Source organism: Ascaphus truei, chromosome 4 (genome assembly GCF_040206685.1).
Source record: "Ascaphus truei isolate aAscTru1 chromosome 4, aAscTru1.hap1, whole genome shotgun sequence".
Classification (NCBI taxonomy): Eukaryota; Metazoa; Chordata; class Amphibia; order Anura; family Ascaphidae; genus Ascaphus; species Ascaphus truei.
Genome location: NC_134486.1, coordinates 59,670,199 through 59,691,969, shown reverse-complemented (window position 1 = coordinate 59,691,969; position 21,771 = coordinate 59,670,199). Strand labels below are relative to the sequence as shown.

Below are 21,771 nucleotides of genomic sequence, written 5' to 3'. Positions count from 1 at the left end.
CTGATTTATATATATATATATATATATATATATATAAAAAAAAACACGTAGGATATGACGAACTGCTGCTTTAAGACTGTTAAATTCTTAACCTGTGTTTTTGTTTCATTCCAAGGTTTTTCTGCGACTGTGGTGCGGGAACACTGTCTAACCCCTGTACATTAGCTGGAGAGCCCACACATGACACAGATACACTATATGACTCTGCTCCACCTATAGAATCTAATACTTTGCAACACAACTGAACTTAACGAAGGGGAAGACCTGCCATTCTAACAACTGTTAAACTTTTTTTTTTTTTTTTTTTGGAGAAATTAAAAAAGAAATTGCCCATTTCTGCTGGAAGACTGATGTTGATACTGTCAAACTCAACCTGCCAAAAAAGGAAGTAGAGAAGAATGAGGCAATATGTTGACTCAGGATAAAAAGGAAGAACTGGGCATTTTTAGCATTACTCTGGTCAAAGACTTTCGAAGGGACAGAAGTGAAGAAAATAAGCTACTGTTTTGTACAGACACCAACTTCAGCTGGTGTTTTTGCAAGTAGCATTGAAAGGCAGTCCAATTTGCAGTAGTACTTTTGTGTAGACAGGCAGCATTTGTTGTTGCTGCCCTTATGGACATGGGTACCAATTGCTTTTGTAACATGGTAAAATGTGAGCTAGCACTTCTGCATTTCTTTTGATTTTTTTTTTTTTAAAAACATGTATTCAGATTGAGATATTTTAATGCTTTAATCTCATGTAGTTTTTTTAATTTCAAGCAAAATTTATTGTACTTGAATGTGTCCCGTTTTCGTTAGCACACCATAGAATTGCTGTAAACTGTACTCATGTCCCAGTATCTACGTTCTTTCTATGAAAGAGAAAAACACTAATCTTAATCCAGCAATTTTTCTGGTATCCTTTTGAAGTTAGAATGTTGTCTCCTTTCCTCTCGTGCTCCTGCAATAGTCTTCACAACATCCTGGACAAGAACAATTGTCGTAAGGAGACATGGAAGAGGCACTGAAGCGGTGTATGGATGCTTCGATAACTCCTCTTGGGAACTGGCGGGTGTTGACTTTAGTTTAAAGTTTACTGTAAAGTCTCCTCAGAATGCTCCTGTATTTTACTGTTCATTTTTTTTTTGAACAGCCTGGAACGTGCAACCCTCGTAAACTGCTGGAAATCTACAAAAGGTTTCCTGCTATGATGAAGCTGAGACAAGCATATACAGCCCTATCCAGTTTCATAGCTTTTGTTTCTTCCCTCTCCTCTCTCCCCCCCCCTCCCCCATTTATATGTATTGGTGACAGTGGGTAATCAAACAGCCTGAAAGTGTATGCATGTACCATAACATCTAGACTTAATATATTGTGGAGTATTCAATAACCATTATGTAGAGGGTAGGTATGAATTAAAAAAAGGGGTTTAATTTCCTAGGAAAGAAAAAAAAAAATGGAAATATGGTCATTTTTAAAAAATAAAGTTTATTAGATCATAATGTGTGAAAACCAGCCTTGTGAATAAACACCAAAAACAGTAATTGCATTTAGCAAGTTATTAAATCATCATCACCAGTTTGTGGAACTCTTGACAAACAGCAGTAGGATTCTCCATGAAGTGGTGTAGCTCCCTGTGGAGGGGAAAAAATAGCTGTTAAGATCAGAGTAAAGGGATGTATTTGGATACTAAATTGATGCTTGGAGAGAGGCCTGGAGGCTGAAAACATTGGTATAGGGTCACTGAGTTCCTACTATTACTGTAGTTGTAAATTAGACATCAGTTACAGCATAGGGGTGCAAACTTTTCCCTGTGTGGCCCCACTGACCTTCAGCATTTCTGCCATGGCAACGTCACCAGAAGACCTTGTGCTTTCCCCTGGCATTTAATTTAAATGCATTTGGGAAGAGCACGTGGCTCTTAGTGCTGCACCACACAACCACCTTTCTCCCCCCCTCCCCAAGAGTATCTTGCACCCCCAATTAGCACTCCCCTGAGTTACAGTAAAGCATATCTACAGGGCAGAAATACATGGGGGGAAAAAATAGACTCATCCACAAGCCAGACAACTGCATTTGTACCAGCTTGGTATAAATACTCCATCTCAGCTGCAGTTTACATTAGTCTATTCTGTAAAGCCAGCAGGGAATAAACTATACGATGCCAGGGCTGGGGTAACATGTCCAAACTTCATGCTTGCTACGGTCCAACAGATAAGTGGTGCAGTAAAGATTATGTAAGGTATAAGTATATGGGAATATAGAAGTTACATTTCGCCTGAAAGTATTTTGTCTTAGGAGAAAGTCCATGTTTGTCACATCCAAAGTATGAAACTGCACTAATTTTCTCAAAACACAAAGCAGTCCTTGTAGCATTTTGTAAAATTAAATTAGGGGACTGCAGTCGAATCCTTCCAGTGTAATACTAGATGGTCAACTCATTTCTCAAAAATGTATATTTAATAGGAGGAGTTGAGCATGGATTCAGTTAAGATTCTCTATATTAACATTTCTTTTATTGGTTGTAAATTTAGAAAGTAATAGAAGAAACGGCGGTGCATCTGCTGCTGCTGAAGATAAATAGTAACCCAAAAACTGCAAAGATCTAGGCGCAAAAATTTTTGCACCTAGATCTTTGCAGTTTGCGGGTTACTATTTATCTTCAGCAGCAGCAGATGCACCGCCGTTTCTTCTATTACTTTCTGCCGATACTCCTGGGTAGGAGCACGCCGACAGGACCAGGAAATCCCCCAAGGTCAGCAGTGAGTAACTTACCTTACCTCATTCATGTGATCAGTCCTGCACAATACCCAGATTACCACATAAGATATACCTATATAGGCTAGTGGCATGTGTATGGGAGTGTGTTTTATCATATTGGACATTTGGATTCCTGAGTCTTATGAACTGTCTTTTACAATGAAGATGCTGATAAATTATATGAAGGCATAGTCTGCTCCTGGCTAGCATCACAAGAGCCGCCCCCCCCCCCCCCCCCCCCTCTTTTGGTTGTAAATTTAAGCAGAGGAAACACAGAAGAATTCTGCTGCCAGTGCTCAAGGGCCAACAAGCGTAGAATGTCTTATTCTTAGAACATAATGGCGCACGTCTGCAGCATATAACTATCACTCTAAACAAGCGTATTAAGCGAAACCAGTGGAGCAGGCTGGGGAGAGGGGTGAGGTGACGCTAAGAGTCGCCGACCATCCAGAGAACAGCCAGGCTGACGCTAAGTCACCCACCGTCCCCTCTCCCAATGAAAATACCTGCTGTCACGCTGCTTGATCCGGTGTAACCAAAGAGATAAAGGTGAACCACCGTTGAGTGAATGCCTGCAGTGATGTGTGTCCTGGGATCCACGTGCAACCAGCAAAGGTAACCGGAACAGCCAAACGAAGCGGTGCACTGAGGGTAAGTAGAGAACCACACTCAGCCCTAACAAAAAATGACACATTTATTGAAAAAAAGGGAACAAACATCATGAAGCTAAGAACGTCTGACGAGGTTCTTAGCTTCATGATGTTTGTTCCCTTTTTTTCAATAAATTAGTCGTTTTGTGTTAGAGCTGCGTGTGGTTCTCTACTTACCCTCAGTGCACCGCTTCTTCATTGGGCTGTAAATTTAAGCACGTGGGAACTCCATTTTCATATGTACGATAGGAATGTTACGTCTAAACAATTACTGATCTTTATTTCTCCCACTGTCCAGTACCCCCTTTCACTAATCTAGATATTTGAATTATCTGGTGAAGATATAGTGTGCACCTCCTAACCAAACATGTAACAGGTTCAAGTTTAAAACTTACCTAAATATTTTCAGGGAGAGAGTAATTCTCTCAAAGTCTTTTGCCTTTTTGTGACCTGTCTGAATGATATCTTCAGGAATGTTAGCAAGCCTTGCTGCATTGAACCCATAGCTTTTAGGACAGGCACCCTTAATAAACTTGTATAGGAAGGTAATGGTCTCTTGGCTTGGATCTTCACACTCATTTTCAACCATACAGGCCTGAAAAGAGATTGCATACTTTGGTTCAACTGAGTCATATTGGTATAGATTTTACACTTAAATAGTAACTCAACTTACCATATGTCCCAGACGTACAGATGGGGTATACGAATAATCCTCCACCAGAGAATGGTAGTGTGTTGAAAACAGTGTTCGGCTTTTTATATTTTCAGAAAGTTCTTTCAAAACGGCACAGGCTATAGCTGTGCCATCAAACGTAGCTGTGCCTCTTCCTAAAAGAACATACATTGATGCACAATTAGTGTCAATGTCTGTTTTTGTACAACCACTCCAGACAAACTCAAATGTTCTAGCTAATATGGTACCTCTGGTTTGAGGTCAGGTTTTGACTTGAGGCCAAACTTGACTTGCCTGCACCGGTCCACAGGGCGTGTCTACCATGGGGGCTGGGGCAGGAAAGACCGTAGCTGCTGCAGCACAGTCTTTAGGAACAAAGTTGTCAATTGCCACTCTGCTCCTCAGAATTGCCCCCCACTATGCCTTGCATATGACTATACAAAGCATTATTGGGTGGGATATCAAGCAGCAAACCGGCCACAGATATTTTTGCAGTACCTATGGTCATTCAGCTCCACAAGTCTTGTCACTTTTGCTCCAGACAAGTGGGGGTTTTAAGCCCTGTAACCAAAAAAGCTATTAAGTGCTGACTAGAGCTTTCAATTTTGATTTCTATGGAAAGATTAGGACTTACAAAGCACTAATAAGGGGCGTGAGAGCTCAAGCCCACATTCACTAAGCTCTGCATTCTGCAGTCAATCTCCCCATTTGACCTTCGATGTCAGCGATACCTTTACTGCACTGAACTATTTCAAGAAGGGCCGGTAAACACAAGCAGACGTACCGAGTTCATCCAGAAGCACAAGGGAATGCTCTGTTGCGTGCTGGAGAATACTAGACGTTTCACTCAGTTCCACGAAAAACGTGCTTTCACCTACAAATTAAGTCATGTAATGTTTATCAACATCCAAAAATGTTCCATGTAATAATTCCATGCAATTACAAGTACGGTTTAAGTACAACTGCATAACCTGGACAAGTATGTAATGCTCATGTAGAGAATGTGACAGACTATATGGCTAACTAAATTGCCCATAGACTGTAAACACTTTATTATAGATGGCTCTGATCATCTGAACACTGCCAGGCCCTCTTCCTGTGTTAGGTTCAGGACAGTACTCCCATGTATCGCCCCCCTTCAATTAGAGAAATAAATTCATTAAAATAGGGAGATATTTGAACTGAGACTTTATCTGCCCGATAATATATTTGTTAACGTCTCTTTCTCCCCCCCACCCCCTCAATACTTAAAGAATTTATTAGGATCTGAAACCCACTAAAATACAGCAGCAAGTGTAAATCTGATGCGCATTTATAAGGGGGTTATAGTTGATCGCAGTTTAAAAAAAATACACCTTTGTAAGAATACTCCTCACCTGCCATGATTCTGTCTGAAGCTCCCAGTCGTGTGAATACTCTGTCAACAGGAGTCAGCCTGCATATTTCAGCAGGCACATAACATCCCAGCTGAGCCATAACTATTAGGAGACCAGTCTACAAGACAAGGTGTTAAAAAAAAAAAAAAAATTATATATACAATAATATATATCTCTAATCATTTAGTCTCCAAACGAATAAAACAATTCTGTATCTTAAGGTTGCATAGTGCTGGTAAAATTGTCAAGAAGGTGATTAGAATTGTGTACAGACTAGTAGTAAGGAAATGGTGAATGTTGGCAAGCAAACAATAGTCCAAATGAGGATTTAGCTAATCAAAATTAAGTAAGAATAGCCAATTAAGGGTTGCAAATGTGCCGATTCATTGGCATAACTGTACTTGGTCTTCAGAGTAGTGTTAAACTTTCTGGTTAAAGAACCCGATTACATAGTAAAGTGCTGAGGAACCCCAACCCTCTAATAGCACATCTGAGATCAGTATCAGATGCACTGTAAATTCTTCTGTATTTGGTACAATATTTTAGGTCCTGAAAATTGCAGCTGTAAACCCCCCCCCCCCCCTCCTGATTTAGAGTTACATGCAAGTACAAACAGCAATAGTTCAAAGCAATTGTAGATGCAAGGATCAAGGATTTCCTGGGCTGTGAAGCTCGGGGTAATGATTCCACAGTACACTCATAATTAGGCATGTATATTCATACAGATAAAATAAATACAAGCAGTTTCACGATTGACAAGCAGCATCTCGTTATTTAAGAACAATCCATAGTATCTAAAGCACTCGACCATTGTGAAGACCTTTTGCTAGTCTTTAGCAATGCCGCCCTTTAAATTCCGATGGGGCACTTAGGAGTTATTAGTGGTTGAAAATTGCACTCCCAGGGAAGTTAAACACCAATACCGCATGTAAGCGCTAATGCCAGTGAAAAGCAGGTGTAAACTCTGCAAAAAGTTAAAGTCATGATTTAAATTTCACCCATTTTTTGAGGCAATGCAGTTTTAACCGGTGGAGGGCCCTTACAATGTCAGGCTTTGGAGGCTTTTATGACAAGGTGAAAGTCATGCCTATTTTGCTGGTTTTCATGGGGAGATCATGCTCACAACTATGTGATATGGACAGATAAGGACCCCCCTCATCACAAGTCAATATCTGTATAATGTTTGTAAATGAAAAGAAAGACGTGATAACTTTGCCTGTATGTGTATAACAGACAGCCCCGTCATCCAGTTACCTGTCTCAGAAGGGTTGACTTGCCTCCCATATTTGGGCCTGTCACAAGCACACAGTGGGCATCACTGCTGCTCTCCTCAGTGTCTTCATCCTTGCAACCAATCACAATATCATTTGGAATAAAATCATCCCCGAAAAAGGTCTTTGTGACACAGGGATGGCGTGACCCTTTAAGTTCCAAGAAAGGTGCAGTATCGTCTGGCAGCAGAATTAGAGGTCTACAAACTGGTCCATCGCCGCCGCCACCACTGTACCGAGCCAAACATATGAGGACATCTTTACAAAAAAAACAAAAAACAATTAAAAAACAAACACGTAGATAATGCTATCCCCAAAGATGTGTTAATTTCTTGCTTTTAAGTCTGCAAGATTTACCCATGTGTAGCACGGTTCATAATACCAGCCATGTGAATATTCTACGAGCAATGAATGTATTTCAATAAAATCAGGCTTTGGGAATAACAGCAGTTGTCTTGTATATGAAGCAGTTAAGTTAGCATCCTCCACAGTATTTTAAACATTCACTAGGATCCACCGCCTCTGGTCCTCTGTAGGATGTTCCCACTATTGGTCTCAAGTTTTTTTTGTATAAGTGTACTTTCTTGCTTTGGCATAAGCAAAATCTTATCCTTTTTAAAAAAAAAACTGTGCATTTTACTCTACCAACATTATTTACTTTATTTCCATCCTTTCCCTCCTTTGATATCTTAACCCTCAGTCTTTATTAGAATTCAGATTATATTAAAAAACAAAACAAAAGAATGCCGAATAGCAATGTAGTCAGGTTATCCCTATGAAAGTCAGAAAGCGGTAGATTAAAAAATGTAGCCGTCGAGTACTGGTAAGTCAAGCCAAAATGTATGTGGTCAATTCAAAGGCCTAAACCAGAGGTGGCCAACTGCAGTCCAAGGACCACCAACGGGTAAGGTTTTAAGGCTATCGCTGTTTCAGCACAGGTGGCTCAATCAACGACAGAAGGGATATCCATAAAACCTGGCCAGTTGGTTGCCATTGAGGACTGGAGTTGGCCACCCCTGGCCCAAACACTTACCCAACACAGCAAAGCATTCCACTGCAGTTTGCCATTCTTTGTAATTTTTGTCAAAATTATAAAATAGCCGCCTCATGCAGTCTTTAAGAGCAGTGTCCCTTCGCTCCTCTGCATTCACAAGGTCTCCAAACATATTTTCAATCGCCCTAGTCCAGTAACGTTTGAATCCCTTTTTTGTAGACTTCAATTCATATTGTTCAGGTAAATGGTGTTCGGTAACACTCTCAGGAATTTCCATTTGATAGCGGTTCTTGGCAGTCCCCCAGTACACTATACTTTTACATCCAAGCCTTTTGCGTTGCTTATCCAAATACTCATTAAGATGCTGTTCGACAGTTTTAATCTCTTTTAATGCTTCATCATAGTCTGGATCAAAACCAGCTTTGGGACTGATCACTCCAGTCTTGCGAGCTCTCTCATGATCAAAGGATGTATCCCACCGTTTAAGTTCTGCTGACAAGTCAGGAAAGCGTCCTTCGGGAGTTTTACCTTTAAGAGCGACAACTTGCCTAAGTATTCTCGACTTAAAGTCAGCAACAGCATCTTCAATGATAATAATCACATCACGCATCACCTTAAACCCTTCTAGTGCCGATAAGAAGTCTGCAATCTTCTTTTTGCTATACGTCGTGTCCTCATACATGACAGCCCTGCTGTCTGGATGGTTCTGGCTTTTGAGTGGAGAGCCAATGCTGTGAATTTTGCTAAGAAGCCTCTCAAGGTCAGGGAGCTTCTTTAAGAGCTCCCCAATTTCAGATACTTTGTCTGGGACTGCCATGAGGTCTTCTATTGCATTGAGGCGATCGTTAATTGACATGGGATTACAGAGAGGGGCACATAGCCACTGTTTAAGAAGACGCTTTCCAAAAGGTGTGACGCATGTGTCTAGTTTTTCTAACAGGGTTCCTTCCACGGACCCATTTGTTCCATTCTGGAGAATTTCCAGGTTTGTTAATGTTACTCCATCAAGAACCATACGTTGGCTCGTTTTAGCAAAAAAACTGCTTGAATCTTTTGCTTTGTCAATACCAATATCCACAGGAACGTATTCTTCAAAGTTTGCCATAGACAACAGCTCTTGATCTATAAGGCATTTTTTAAGATAAAATATACACGCTCCTAGTGCAGACAGAGACAATTCACTGTTTTCACTAGGAGTCAGTGCTAAAGAATCACTTTCTGAGGTCATATCTTTTATAACCGGTGGTAAAGTGCCATTATCATGTTTACCGTCTTTTGCAAAGTATGCTTCTTCAGCTAAAATTTTTAGTGTTTTAGATGCATCCCAAAACTGAGAGGCCGATTGCAAGCCCTCTTGAATAGAAGATGATAGACTGCTTTTAAGTATTTTCCTGGTATTTACAGAGGGGTTTCCCCTCTCAAACAAGATCTGAACTGGAGAAAAGTGGGCTACCAAAGTCCTAAACCTTGAACAGTGGCGGTCATCATCAAACTGACCAATATGAAATTTTCCCACCGAGGTATCCACAAAGCAGACACCATACACTCTCTGCTGACCAGAAAAATCTTCCATTTTTTCTTTGAAGCACAGAAGGTATTTATTATGGCTTTCTGATGGGTTGCCATCTAGAACACTGTATGTCTGTGTTCCTTTAGTAATGATCCTACATATCTCCCGTCTTACAACCTTGTCAAATTTGGTTGGATGCGACATGGACTTGCAGCGTGCTTCCATCATCTCTGGAGTTTCTGTCTGCTCCACTCTGGCAACATTGTAACCTTTCTGTACTAGAACATCAGAGAAACGTCCAAAGGCAATCTCTGGAAAACCAGAGTGAGCCCAAGCGCCTCTCATGAACGTTAGGCCCAGTTCATTCACCCCAACAACAGCATCCATATGGTACAGCTCATAGAATTTGCCAACTTTATAGAAAATAACAGAATCAAAGTTCTGAGACTTCAGCTGCCACCATTTTCGCATTCCTGGAGTGCATTTATTGAGGAAGTCTTCTGAGACATACAATGTGCATGGGTCATAATCTGCATCGTTTTGCCTTCTCCGTTTGGCATCTTTTCGCTTTCCATCTTGGAGCCACTCAAGTTTGTCATGGTCCCAAACAGATATCCCACCTGTTCCTCCAGTGTTTACATGCGATTCAAACGCTTCAGGAGCAGAAAATGATGATAACTTCAACTTGGCCTCGGCAGACACATTGGTTGCTCTTTTGGGTGTTTCTGAGAGATCATTTTGCAACCTCTTTTTCTGGGCAGGAGTCTTTTCAGCTTCTCTCTTGCGTTTTAGGGGGACTTTGACTGGGCTTTCTTCTGTGGCAGAGTTTGGTTCTGACAATTCACCTTCATCCACTCCACTACTGGCCCCGTCACTACTCGCACCCTCGTTGGCATCTGGCTTGAACTCATCATCAGAGCCTTTGCTGTCACTGTCAGATTCGATCATAATTCTTCTTCTTTTGGGTTTCTCATCATTTCTACTTTGACGGATTGGTCCGATTGTTTTTTGTTCTTCACACTCCTCCTCACTAGAAGCAGAGCCTTCCGCCACCTGTGCAGAATAAAATAAAAAACTCAAATGTGGACGTGTTGACTCCCTGTAAAGTGTATATAGCAGTATTGGTTTTATCTGTTAAGAAAGGGCCTTGCTTCGTGCTGTTTTTATTTTGTTTTAACAAATGCAGCAGTTCTTTAAATTATCCAAGATGCCAATCTGTCAAGATTCTGCTTCCCAGTACACCCAATATGACTGACTTTCAAAAGAGGAAGTGCCGTGGCTTCCTAAATAGTTTTGAATGCAAGCCAAGGAAGCTTAGTACATTACAAATCATTAATAAGGGCCTAAAGCGTAAACAAACAACATCAATTTCAAATGCAGTACAGTACATAACTACTCACCGCTTTATATGGAAAAAAAAAAAAAGGATTTTGAATGATTTTTTGCTTTACAGGTCATTAATAGACAGGCATATCTGGAGCACTCTTGCAACTCTTGGTTGTTTGCTATGTGGAACTGCACACCTTTAAAATGTAATTCTGCATATACTTTGTTATGTTCCATATAACTGTACCTCTTACTCACATTTCCATTTTGTCCACATACAACTGCTTTCAATTATTGTGATTTTACTTTTTAAACATTTAAAAAAAAGTGAAAGGTATCCCAATCTACATGAAATTTACATGGAATGTGAACTATGCATTTGTCAACCAGCTGGTGATGAGACGTGCTCAGCCCCGTCCTTCACAAACATACTTCCCACATAATATAGTTACCTCCATGTCTTCCTCTGAGTCAGATGGTTCCATGCACACAGCCAGTTGAAGGCGGTTCTCTTTATCTTTTTTCATGGCATCATCTGCCAGTTTCATTGCCGTTATTATTTCAGATTTGGTACTGAAAAACATGCCACCCTTCTGGACTTCTACAGCAGTAGAACCTTTATTATAAAAAAAATACATTTATTTGAAAAAAAAGTTACAAAAAGGATCAATGTATGGATTATGCATAGTAGAATTCCAAAAGGCACGAGGAGACAGCCTCAGGCGAGGAGAAACCTGCTTGTGCAGCCAACAACACAAATTGCAAAAGTGCAGATATCCCCAAAGATAGATACACAAAGTAGAGCTCTAATCACAAGTTCATAATGAAATTTTCCTTTAATGTGAAAGCCAAGAACAGTGGAAAGACAACGTTTCAGGTCCCATATGGACCCTTCATCATATACTTGTGAGTAGAGCTCTACTTCGTAATCTCGATCTTTGAGGAGATCTGCACTTTGGTGTGCTATGCATAATCCAAACAATTTCTACAAATTAAGCTTTTTAAAAGGAACAATCACCCCTCCAACATACAAGGTTCTCTGAGCTCAACCATGGTATATTTAGCAGAGGACCCTTCACCTCTTCAAGCTACTCACTAGTTTAAATTCAGGTGTTTCAGCTCCTGACAGGAAAATCAAAATGGCCACCATAGCCTGCCAGTCAATAGGAAGCCGAGTCGTCATTGGAGAGATTTAAGTTGTGGCTTCCTATTGGATGGCTGCAGGCACCATGATTGAAAAATCAAGGAAGGGAAGAAACACTGGCAACTACACCAATACGTATCTCAGGAACAGGGGTCCCGAGCTAAAAACAACGTAGTTCAGCTATGGAGAACCCCCTGCCGGTTTTAATTCTGAGGGGGAAAAATAAATAAAAAATACCCAATATCAATAATGGGTGGGATGGCAGCCTTAAATTCACTGCTTAGAAGGATAGCGAGGCTCTCTGCTCTAGTAACAACAACGCTTTTTGAAGGTGGCAAAAGATTAGCAAATCCATGAACACGCACCTGTTGACAATTGGCACTATAAGGCTATGGCCCCAGTGAGCGCACGCAACAGAGCACCTGGCAGCGCTCGTAGCCTTCACCTGAGCGATCTGAGGATTTCAGATCACTCGCGATGGAGGCATGATGAAGGCGCGGCCACAATGTCACACGGCTGGTTCGCCCTCATTGGCTGAACCGCCATTGTGACCATCGCGCCAAGTCAAATTTCTTCACTTTTCAAAATGTGGTTGCGCCATGTGCATGCGTGCGCATGGACTGACTGGGGCCGGCCCCATAGAGGGCTGTCATGTTCACGCCCGCGGCCCGAGATTATGTTCCAGTACAATTATGCACGCGCTCACAAAAAAAAGAGAGAAAAGGGGGCATATCTTACCCGTGTAAGGCTTTATATATTTTGCACCTATCCATCCTCTCGTTGGGTTGTCATCAAAGAATTGCACGTGAACATGAAGGGACTTGCCCTTTCCCCTGATTAAAGTGTCTTCTCTTGGGTGGTTATAAACAAGAGAGGGCCACCAAGGGTGACCTGCCATCTTGGCCCACACAAGGTCCCCTTGAGTGAAGTCACATACAATGCTATATAAAAAAATAAAATAAAAAACCTTTACATCTTTGGTAAGTGGAACGTAATTATCACCTGAACTAAAATTAGCATTACATAAAAGAATACATGTAAATGTGCATCCGCTCCCACACCATTTGCAATTCTCCCTCCAAATAAAATAAGCACATTTACACTCACTGGCTTCATTCCTATCCTGTTATTTCAATAAGAATATGTTAAGACATTTAAAATTGACAAAATATAATGATCAGCTCTTTTGAATCCTATACCATGAAATAGAAAACTATCCTAGCGGAAGCAAAAGTTTTCCCTTCAAAATAGTAATTTTCAAGGAAGCACTTACCTTTCCTTATGTTTGTGTCCACATGCATACACAACGCCTTGAATAAACGTTTAAAAACATAAGTTTTTATTCAATTATATCGTCAACATGCCCCCCCCACTAATGCAGGCCTTATCAGCACAGTGAGTTTGCAACTAGATACAGCACCCTGCAATCTGATCTCAATCACTACAGATGCCTGCGGAATATGTGCACAAGGCAAACAAGACATGCAAAAGCACAATATTACTCTAACAATCTTCACCAGAATACATCAAACCCAGCTAATTCTGGAAAGTTATCAACAATATACTGCAGCCTTCTAACTATCAACCACCAAGTAATATCTAAGGAGGATATTACTCTGACAAACCCCACTGACATTGCAAATGAATTCAATGACTACTTTGTGGGATGTGCTACTAACTTAGAGAAACGCATCCCAAACCACAAACATGAATCTCATTCTGTGAGTACCCCACTCCCTCCCAACACTGCCCACAATTTTCAATTTGTCCCAGTATCCGAAGGAGATTACACAAGCGCTTCTCAAATTAGAACTAAGCAGCCAATGTGGACCTGACTTACTGCAATCTAAGTTCCTAAGACTTGGTGCCCCAGCCATCGCCAAACCAATTGCTTCCATAGTCAACTCTATTCTGCTTGCAAGCCATATCCCCAAGACCTGGAAAACTGCCAGAGTTGTCCCAATCTTCAAAAGTGGGGACAAAAACACTGTTGAACTACAGGCTAACCCCTCTTCTCCCAATACTATACAAAGTCATGGAAAAATGTGTCCACTTCCAATTAAGCAATTACTATACCAAGACAAATTTCCCTAGCCAATTCCAATCTGGCTTTCGCCCCAAACACTCCACCGTAACTACCCTGTTAAAAGTTTGCAATGAAATCCAGTGTGGAATGGAACGGGGACAACTGATTGGTGCAATATGCCTAGATTTTACAAAACTGTTGATCATGTTGTTATCTTGCTTAAACTCCAGTGCTCTGGTCTAGGGACGCATGCTTTAAATTGGTTTAATTTCTACATCAGGTAGATCCCAATATGTGTCCATCTCAGGCTCTAACTCCAACCCCTCCTCTGGTGTCCTGCAAGGCTCTGTTCTGGGGTCCCTACTCTTCTCAGTGTTCATCAATTATCTTCCCATAGCTTGTAAGGTAGCTTTAATACACATGTATGCAGATCACAATCTTAAATGCACACAGCCATAGCCTCTCTGACCTTGAACAGATACTTCAATCTGACTTTTTGAGACTTGAAAATTGGATTTCCCAAAACAAACTGTTTTTAAACACTGACAAGACTAACAATGGTATTTGGGACCAAGGCTAAATTTTTAAAGCTTGCAATGACTGAGCTCCAGATCAGAACCAACGCTAACACCACCCTAACCCCTGTTACTAGTTTTAAATACTTGAGCATATGGTTTGAACCCCATTTAACATTTGGGATGCACATTGATACTCTGACATCCAAAACCTATGCCAAACTAGGTGTTCTTTATAGAAACAAATCCTCCCTAAGTCTGCTGGTCAGAAAGCGTATCACACAGCAGATACTAATGCCAATTATCGACTATGGGGACATAGTATATGGCTCAGCACCCCAAACCCACCTTATCAAACTTGGCATCCTCCACAATTGAATACGTATGCTGTTTTGTTCTCCAATGCAACTACAATACACATCACTGCGAAATGCTCAAAGAACTAGATTGGTCATCACTTGAGTCTAGGCGCAACGTTTACCTTTCCTGTATTGCCTTCAAATACTTCCTGGGCAAGCTACCCATCTATCTGAACAAGTTCCTCACCCCTACCACATGCAGCACTTATCTGAGATCTGACTCCAGAAGACTGTTCATGATCCCAAGGTTCAGCAATGTATCCGACCGCTCCTCCTCTTACCGTGCACCCCACAACTGGAACAACCTACCAGAGACTCTCACTGCCACCACAAGTCTAAGTTCTTTCAAAACTAAAGCTGTCTCACATTTTAATCTGGTCTGTAACTGTTACATACGCCTATAATACCGTATTTCCTCGATTCTAAGACGCACTTTTTTTCCCAATTTCACATCTCTGAAATAGGGGTGCGTTTTAGAATCGATGTACTAAAAAAAAAAAAAAAACCTGCTTGGGGGCGCTGCAGACGGAGGGCTTGCAGCTTTCAGCGTTTTAACAAAAAGCGCGGTAGCCGTCTGCTTGAACCACGGCCCCCCGCCCGCTCTCCCCCTTGTCTCAGTTGGTTGCTTGAAGTGCTGGCCCCCCCTCTGCGACCCACAGCAGTGCGGCTGTAGCGGCACCAAGAGCTGACCGCCCCTGACTGCTACTCACAGCTTCCAGCCCCACGAGCCCTCCGCTACTCACAGCTTCCAGCCACATGAACCCTCCGCCCCTCCTCTGCTACTCACAGCTTCCAGCGCTCTGCTACTCACAGCTTCCAGCCCTCTGCTACTCACAGCATCCAGCCCTCTGCTACTCACAGCATCCAGCCCTCTGCTACTCACAGCATCCAGCCCTCTGCTACTCACAGCATCCAGCCCTCTGCTACTCAGCTTCCAGCCCTCTGCTACTCACAGCATCCAGCCCTCTGCTACTCACAGCTTCCAGCCCTCTGCTACTCACAGCATCCAGCCCTCTGCTACTCACAGCTTCCAGCCCTCTGCTACTCACAGCTTCCAGCCCTCTGCTACTCACAGCTTCCAGCCCTCTGCTACTCACAGCTTCCAGCCCCATGAACCCTCCGCCCCCCCTCTGCTACTCACAGCTTCCTGCCCCATGAACCCTCCACTACTCACAGCTTCCAGCCCCATGAACAATCCGCCCCCCCCCCCGCTACTCACAGCTTCGGCTGCCAGCCCCACGAGCCCTCCGACCCCTCCCTTGTCTCTGTCACTCTGTGTGTGTATGTGTCTCTCTCTGTGTGATTCTCTGTCACTCTGTGTGTGTATGTGTCTCTCTCTGTGTGATTCTATCACTCTGTGTGTGTATGTGTCTCTGTGTATGTGTGTGTCTCTGTCACTCTGTGTGTGTGTGTGTGTCTCTCTCTGTGTGATTCTCTGTCACTCTGTGTGTGTATGTGTCTCTCTCTGTGTGATTCTCTGTCACTCTGTGTGTGTTTGTGTCTGTGTGTGTGTGTGTCTCTGTCACTCTGTGTGTGTGTGTATGTGTCTCTCTCTCTCTCTCTGTGTGATCCTCTGTCACTCTGTGTGTGTATGTGTCTCTCTGTGTGATTCTCTGTCACTCTGTGTGTGTGTGTGTGTGTGTGTGTGTGTGTGTGTGTGTGTGTGTGTGTGTGTGTGTGTGTGTCTCTGTGTTTGTGTATGTCTCTCTATGTGTTTCCCCCTCCCCACCACTGTCTCCCTCCCCCCCTCCCCTCCACTGTCTCCCTCCCCCCCTCCCCTCCACTGTCTCCCTCCCCCCCCTCCCCTCCACTGTCTCCCTCCCCCCCTCCCCTCCACTGTCTCCCTCCCCCCTCCACTGTCTCCCTCCCCCCCTCCCCTCCACTGTCTCCCTCCCCCCTCCCCTCCACTGTCTCCCTCCCCCCCTCCCCTCCACTGTCTCCCTCCCCCCCTCCCCTCCACTGTCTCCCTCCCCCCCTCCCCTCCACTGTCTCCCTCCCCCCTCCCCTCCACTGTCTCCCTCCCCCCCTCCCCTCCACTGTCTCCCTCCCCCCCTCCCCTCCACTGTCTCCCTCCCCCCCTCCCCTCCACTGTCTCCCTCCCCCCCTCCCCTCCACTGTCTCCCTCCCCCCCTCCCCTCCACTGTCTCCCTCCCCCCCTCCCCTCCACTGTCTCCCTCCCCTCCACTGTCTCCCTCCCCCCCTCCCCTCCACTGTCTCCCTCCCCCCCTCCCCTCCACTGTCTCCCTCCCCCCCTCCCCTCCACTGTCTCCTCCCTCCCCTCCACTGTCTCCCTCCCCCCTCCACTGTCTCCCTCCCCCCCTCCCCTCCACTGTCTCCCTCCCCCCTCCCCTCCACTGTCTCCCTCCCCCCCTCCCCTCCACTGTCTCCCTCCCCCCCCTCCCCTCCACTGTCTCCCTCCCCCCTCCCCTCCACTGTCTCCCTCCCCCCCTCCCCTCCACTGTCTCCCTCCCCCCCTCCCCTCCACTGTCTCCCTCCCCTCCACTGTCTCCCTCCCCCCCTCCCCTCCACTGTCTCCCTCCCCCCCTCCCCTCCACTGTCTCCCTCCCCTCCACTGTCTCCCTCCCCCCCTCCCCTCCACTGTCTCCCTCCCCCCTCCCCTCCACTGTCTCCCTCCCCCCCTCCCCTCCACTGTCTCCCTCCCCCCCTCCCCTCCACTGTCTCCCTCCCCCCCTCCCCTCCACTGTCTCCCTCCCCCCCTCCCCTCCACTGTCTCCCTCCCCCCCTCCCCTCCACTGTCTCCCTCCCCCCCTCCACTGTCTCCCTCCCCCCCTCCCCTCCACTGTCTCCCTCCCCCCTTCCCCTCCACTGTCTCCCTCCCCCCTTCCCCTCCACTGTCTCCCTCCCCCCCTCCCCTCCACTGTCTCCCTCCCCCCTTCCCCTCCACTGTCTCCCTCCCCCCCTCCCCTCCACTGTCTCCCTCCCCCCCTCCCCTCCACTGTCTCCCTCCCCCCTCCCCTCCACTGTCTCCCTCCCCTCCACTGTCTCCCTCCCCTCCACTGTCTCCCTCCCCTCCTCCCCTCCACCCCTCCACTGTCTCCCTCCCCTCCACTGTCTCCCTTCTTCCCCATCCCCTTCTCCCCATCCCCTTCTCCCCCATCCCCTTCTACCCCCATCCCTCCATTCCCTCCTTTCTCCCCCCCTTCCCCCCTTTCCCACCCCCTTCCCTCCTTTCCCCCCCTTCCCTCCTTTCTCTCCCCCCCTTCCCTCCTTTCTCTCCCCCCCTTCCCTCCTTTCTCTCCTTCCTCCCCCCATCCATTCTCTCTCTGCTCATCCGATACTGTCTCTCTCTCTCCCCATTCTGTATCTGCCTCTCTCTAGTGCAGATAAATGTATGCTACTGTTTGCTTAAAAAAATAAAAAAATCTGCACATTTAATATATTGGGTTTTTTTTTTCCACAATTTTTTTATTAAATCAAGGGTGCGTCTTAGAATCGATGGCGTCTTAGAATCGAGGAAATAGGGTATATATTATCTCTAACACTGCATGCAATGTCTTGTATATAATGTATACCCTTTTCACTTATGTAACTGTATTTGTAACCATGTATATTATTTGTCATCTTAACTCTATGCCCTGGACATACTTGAAAATGAGAGGTATCTCTCAATGTATTACTTCCTGGTAAAACATTTTAGAAATAAATAAAATTCATTAGTTAAACGCATAAATGGGCCCTGGGAGTAGGATATGAGAAGACAATCCAGACAGAAGAGTGGAGCTGTGTCAACCATCACTCCCACAGCTATCAAATGCGAGACGGGGTGAGGAACTCGTGTAAATTGTGGTGGAATAAACTGTCACCACATTGAAATTACAAAGGAATTAGGGCAAATCATTAAGAAAAAAAAGTGTCAATTTTTTTGTTCCTGTGAAAGCCCCCATGGCAGCTACTCCAGTTATGCAAAAGTACCGACATAAACCGAAAACACCAGCCCCAGACTTGTGATTTAATTCACCACAGCAATGTCAAAATAGCAGCTCAGAAACAATGTATACTTTAGTAGCGTGTGAATGTTTGGTTGAAATGAAAGCAGCAATACAGTAAATCCCTCTGGAGATCTCCCAGTTCACGATACACTATGTTTCAGTTGCCAGCTCCAGCTTCTGTCCGGGAACTCAAAATTCTGGCCAAATACTGTAGGTCCTGTGGTTCAGAAGCCACGACATCAGCTAGTGGATTGCGTGGGTTCCCCATTGGAAAGTACAAATGGCCATCTTTAAATTTACAGCGAAAACACTGGCAACTAAAAGTAAGTATCTCGGGAACCAGTGGGTCTCAAGCGTTAAAGATAGTATGGAAACACTTCTGGGGATTTCCCGTGTGCACACACACACACACGACCCCCCCCCCCCCCAGTTAAAACTCCTAGAACCGAGGTGGGCAACCCTGTCGCCAATCGCCACAAGTGGCGAATTGGCCATGAAAGTTTGGCAAATTTGAGTTTGCCAGCTCCCACAGTAAAATAAATCTTCTCCAGACGGCATGTGCTGGTTTCCGCTTTCTGAATGAGTCAATGAAGTGAACCAGCAGCAGCTGATAGTGCTGTGAGTGAAGCAGACGGACAGTGTATTGTTTTAAATGTTCGATTGAGCAACCTAATTTCTCAATTTTTACATGGTTTCTTTAGGAAAACTAGTCCTTATATAGTTACATAGTAACAACGGTCTAGTTGATCAGAGCCACCAATAATTACATTCTAAATCACTTATCTCCTTCCGTGCCTGGACAAGCACATGTCACCAGGTACAGTCTTATACTGGAAATAAGCAGCTCCAGGGCAACTGATCACATGCAGGATAACATGTTTAGGTTCATGCATTAATCCCTTTCAGCCACATGTTCCCCAGTACGAGAGACAGACAAGACTTTCCTACACAGCCAAGCAAGTAAGGTGCACTATAACAAATAAATTATAGGTGGAATACATTTTTCCAAGCCACCCAGCTCCTCGTCACTTTAGGCAACAGTTTCTCACTGACTCAGGCACCAAAAACAGATTGTAAACTCATCAGGGGACTGTGTAAAAATTCCTATGTGCCGCGTACCACCCACTATCCTGTGATATTGAAGCATGTATGCATGTGTTATGGAACAAGAACCACATTTCTGACTCACCCCCTTCTCTCCTTTGCAGCTTCTGCCTGTCAGATTTTATTCCCAGCTGCATGGAGTCTGCAGACACATACTGTGCCTGTGTGGCTTGCAACAATGTTGCATTCTTTGCCTCCGAGCATGGAATCAGTGAGCTGCTACTGCAGTTTCTGAGATCCTCACCAGAATGGGCTAGTCTGCCCCCCCTCCTGTTTGTTCAGACATGGTCTGCCCCTAGACTATTCCTTTACCCACACTGCATCTCACTTCCTTTTCCACCCTGGAGACAGTGAGTAAAGAACCCCTTCTCTGTTTATCCCCCTTGGTGAGGCCATCTTTTTTTACCGGTTCCTAACTAATAATCACCACTACACACCATCCACAAGTATCTGTATCCTGCTGCCTTTTCCCAATAAAGTGGAGGAAATATTACAGGACTTGGAGTGATTTAAAAGGGAACTGTGTTAATGCTATTGGGAGCCATTCATACCAAACGTGACCCTGGCTTCAGAAAAGCATGTATGCATATATATGTACACATACATAAAAAAAAAAACGAAATTGCTATGTTAGTCCAGTTGCAATAGTATTGCCAACCTGAGGAAGAGAGAAAGCTTGTCCTATGACAAATTGTTAGTCCAAATAGAAAAAAAAAAAAAAAGCCATCACCTAATACTGAAGAACTCATTTATTCTGATATATATATATATATATATAATGAAGAATCACTTGTGAGCACATTCACGTCTTGAGACACCTATCATTCAGTGCTTTCACTGTAGCAAGGGATTCTGGGAAATGATATGGAAATGAGCACACGTGCCCCCTTTTGCCTGAAATCCATATAAGCAAATACTTGCAAAGCCAGAGCACGTACGTGTGTGTGTGTGTGTGTGTATATAGACATAGACACACACACACACACACACACACACACAGCTAAGGGCACTCAAAGGGTATCACAAAAAATAAGTTACTTATCTTTGCAGAGCAGCTGGCATCACCTCCAGCCATGGAAATTGATAGTACACAAATCAAAAACTACTGTAGCACTCTGTAGAATATAAATCAGGTTTATTGCATGAAGCAAGCATAATGGGTCAATACAGTAAAAAGGGAGGAACGTGTTGGACCTTCCGGTCCGTTATCTAGCTCCTGTAGCCAACTAAAGGACCAGAAGGTCCGAAACGTTGCTCCCTTATTTCCTGTATTGACCCATTGTGCTTGCTTGATGCATAAACCGGATTTATATTCTACAGAGTCCAACAGTATTTTTTGATAAATATATACACACACACACACACACACACACACACATTACATTTTAAGCTCCCTGCTCAATCAGTTTAGTGTAACTATGCCCTGCTATATACTGCAGCAGTTTCTGATATACATGTCCCACCCTTCTGGTGACCGGGAGAGTGGGCCCTGCTGTACCTGGGGGTCGCAGCCCGCGGCTTCTTCCCGCCATCGCGTTTCCTCCCAGCCCCCGCAGGCCTCTCCCTGGCTCCCTCTTTGGGTGAGGAGTTGGACCTCTTGCCCCCCGACAAGGAGGGGACGTCAGCCTCAGTTGGGGAAGCGGAGATGCCCCCGGATTTCCCCTTCGTGCTGCTGGACAGAGGCGGTGACTTGGTGAAGAAACTGAACAGAGTGCTTTGCTTAGACATGCTGCCTGCAGCAGGAGCCCGTGTAGCGGTCACACAATATATCAGGCAGATCCCCGCGTCCCCTCTCTGGAACGGGCTCAACAGGATTTGGCGCTGGCGGGAAAGTTCTTCGCAGAGGTGAAACGTCACTAACCGGATGCCGAGTGCCCGCAGCCAGCCAATCAGCGAGCTCCGAGAGCTGAGTGGGGCGGGCGCCCAAAAGCACGCTGCTGTAAATGATTCACGGATGGATCTGTTCCAGTGCAAGTGGAGCGGGCGGGCGCAAGGAATGTGCAGTGCAAGGGGACCGCATGAAGTACCGGTTTATATATCTCCATGACTGTTATTATGTGTAGGACAATGACAGTAGAACGGCATGACAAGAAACAGACTGAGAACACATTTTTATATATGTATATATTGT

At 44.5% G+C, this 21,771-nt stretch overlaps 2 protein-coding genes across 4 annotated transcripts in view; one reads left to right on the top strand and one right to left on the bottom strand.

The window, feature by feature from the left end:
* The window catches only part of FBXO11 (F-box protein 11), a 72,052-nt gene extending 69,632 nt beyond the window's left edge, over positions 1-2,420 (top strand). For both annotated transcript variants that reach the window (XM_075595826.1, XM_075595825.1), the window contains exon 23: positions 116-2,420. In XM_075595826.1, coding sequence (XP_075451941.1) covers positions 116-245 — 130 coding nt within the window. In that variant the 3' untranslated portion in view covers positions 246-2,420. The remainder of the gene's footprint in view (positions 1-115) is intronic.
* Positions 1,451-21,507, bottom strand: MSH6 (mutS homolog 6). Of its 2 annotated transcripts, XM_075595823.1 has the most exons (10): positions 21,139-21,507; positions 12,425-12,627; positions 10,995-11,158; positions 7,746-10,269; positions 6,696-6,970; positions 5,442-5,559; positions 4,850-4,939; positions 4,066-4,220; positions 3,788-3,987; positions 1,451-1,616 (listed from the first exon to the last, which is right to left on the bottom strand). In XM_075595823.1, exons 1-10 carry the CDS (start codon positions 21,366-21,368, stop codon positions 1,544-1,546), a joined length of 4,032 nt encoding a protein of 1,343 aa, XP_075451938.1. In that variant the 5' UTR covers positions 21,369-21,507; the 3' UTR covers positions 1,451-1,543. The 2 variants fall into 2 exon arrangements, with proteins under 2 accessions (XP_075451938.1, XP_075451939.1); XM_075595824.1 differs by lacking the exon at positions 12,425-12,627 and having other exon boundaries at positions 21,139-21,310.
* Between the last annotated feature and the right edge of the window lie 264 nt (positions 21,508-21,771).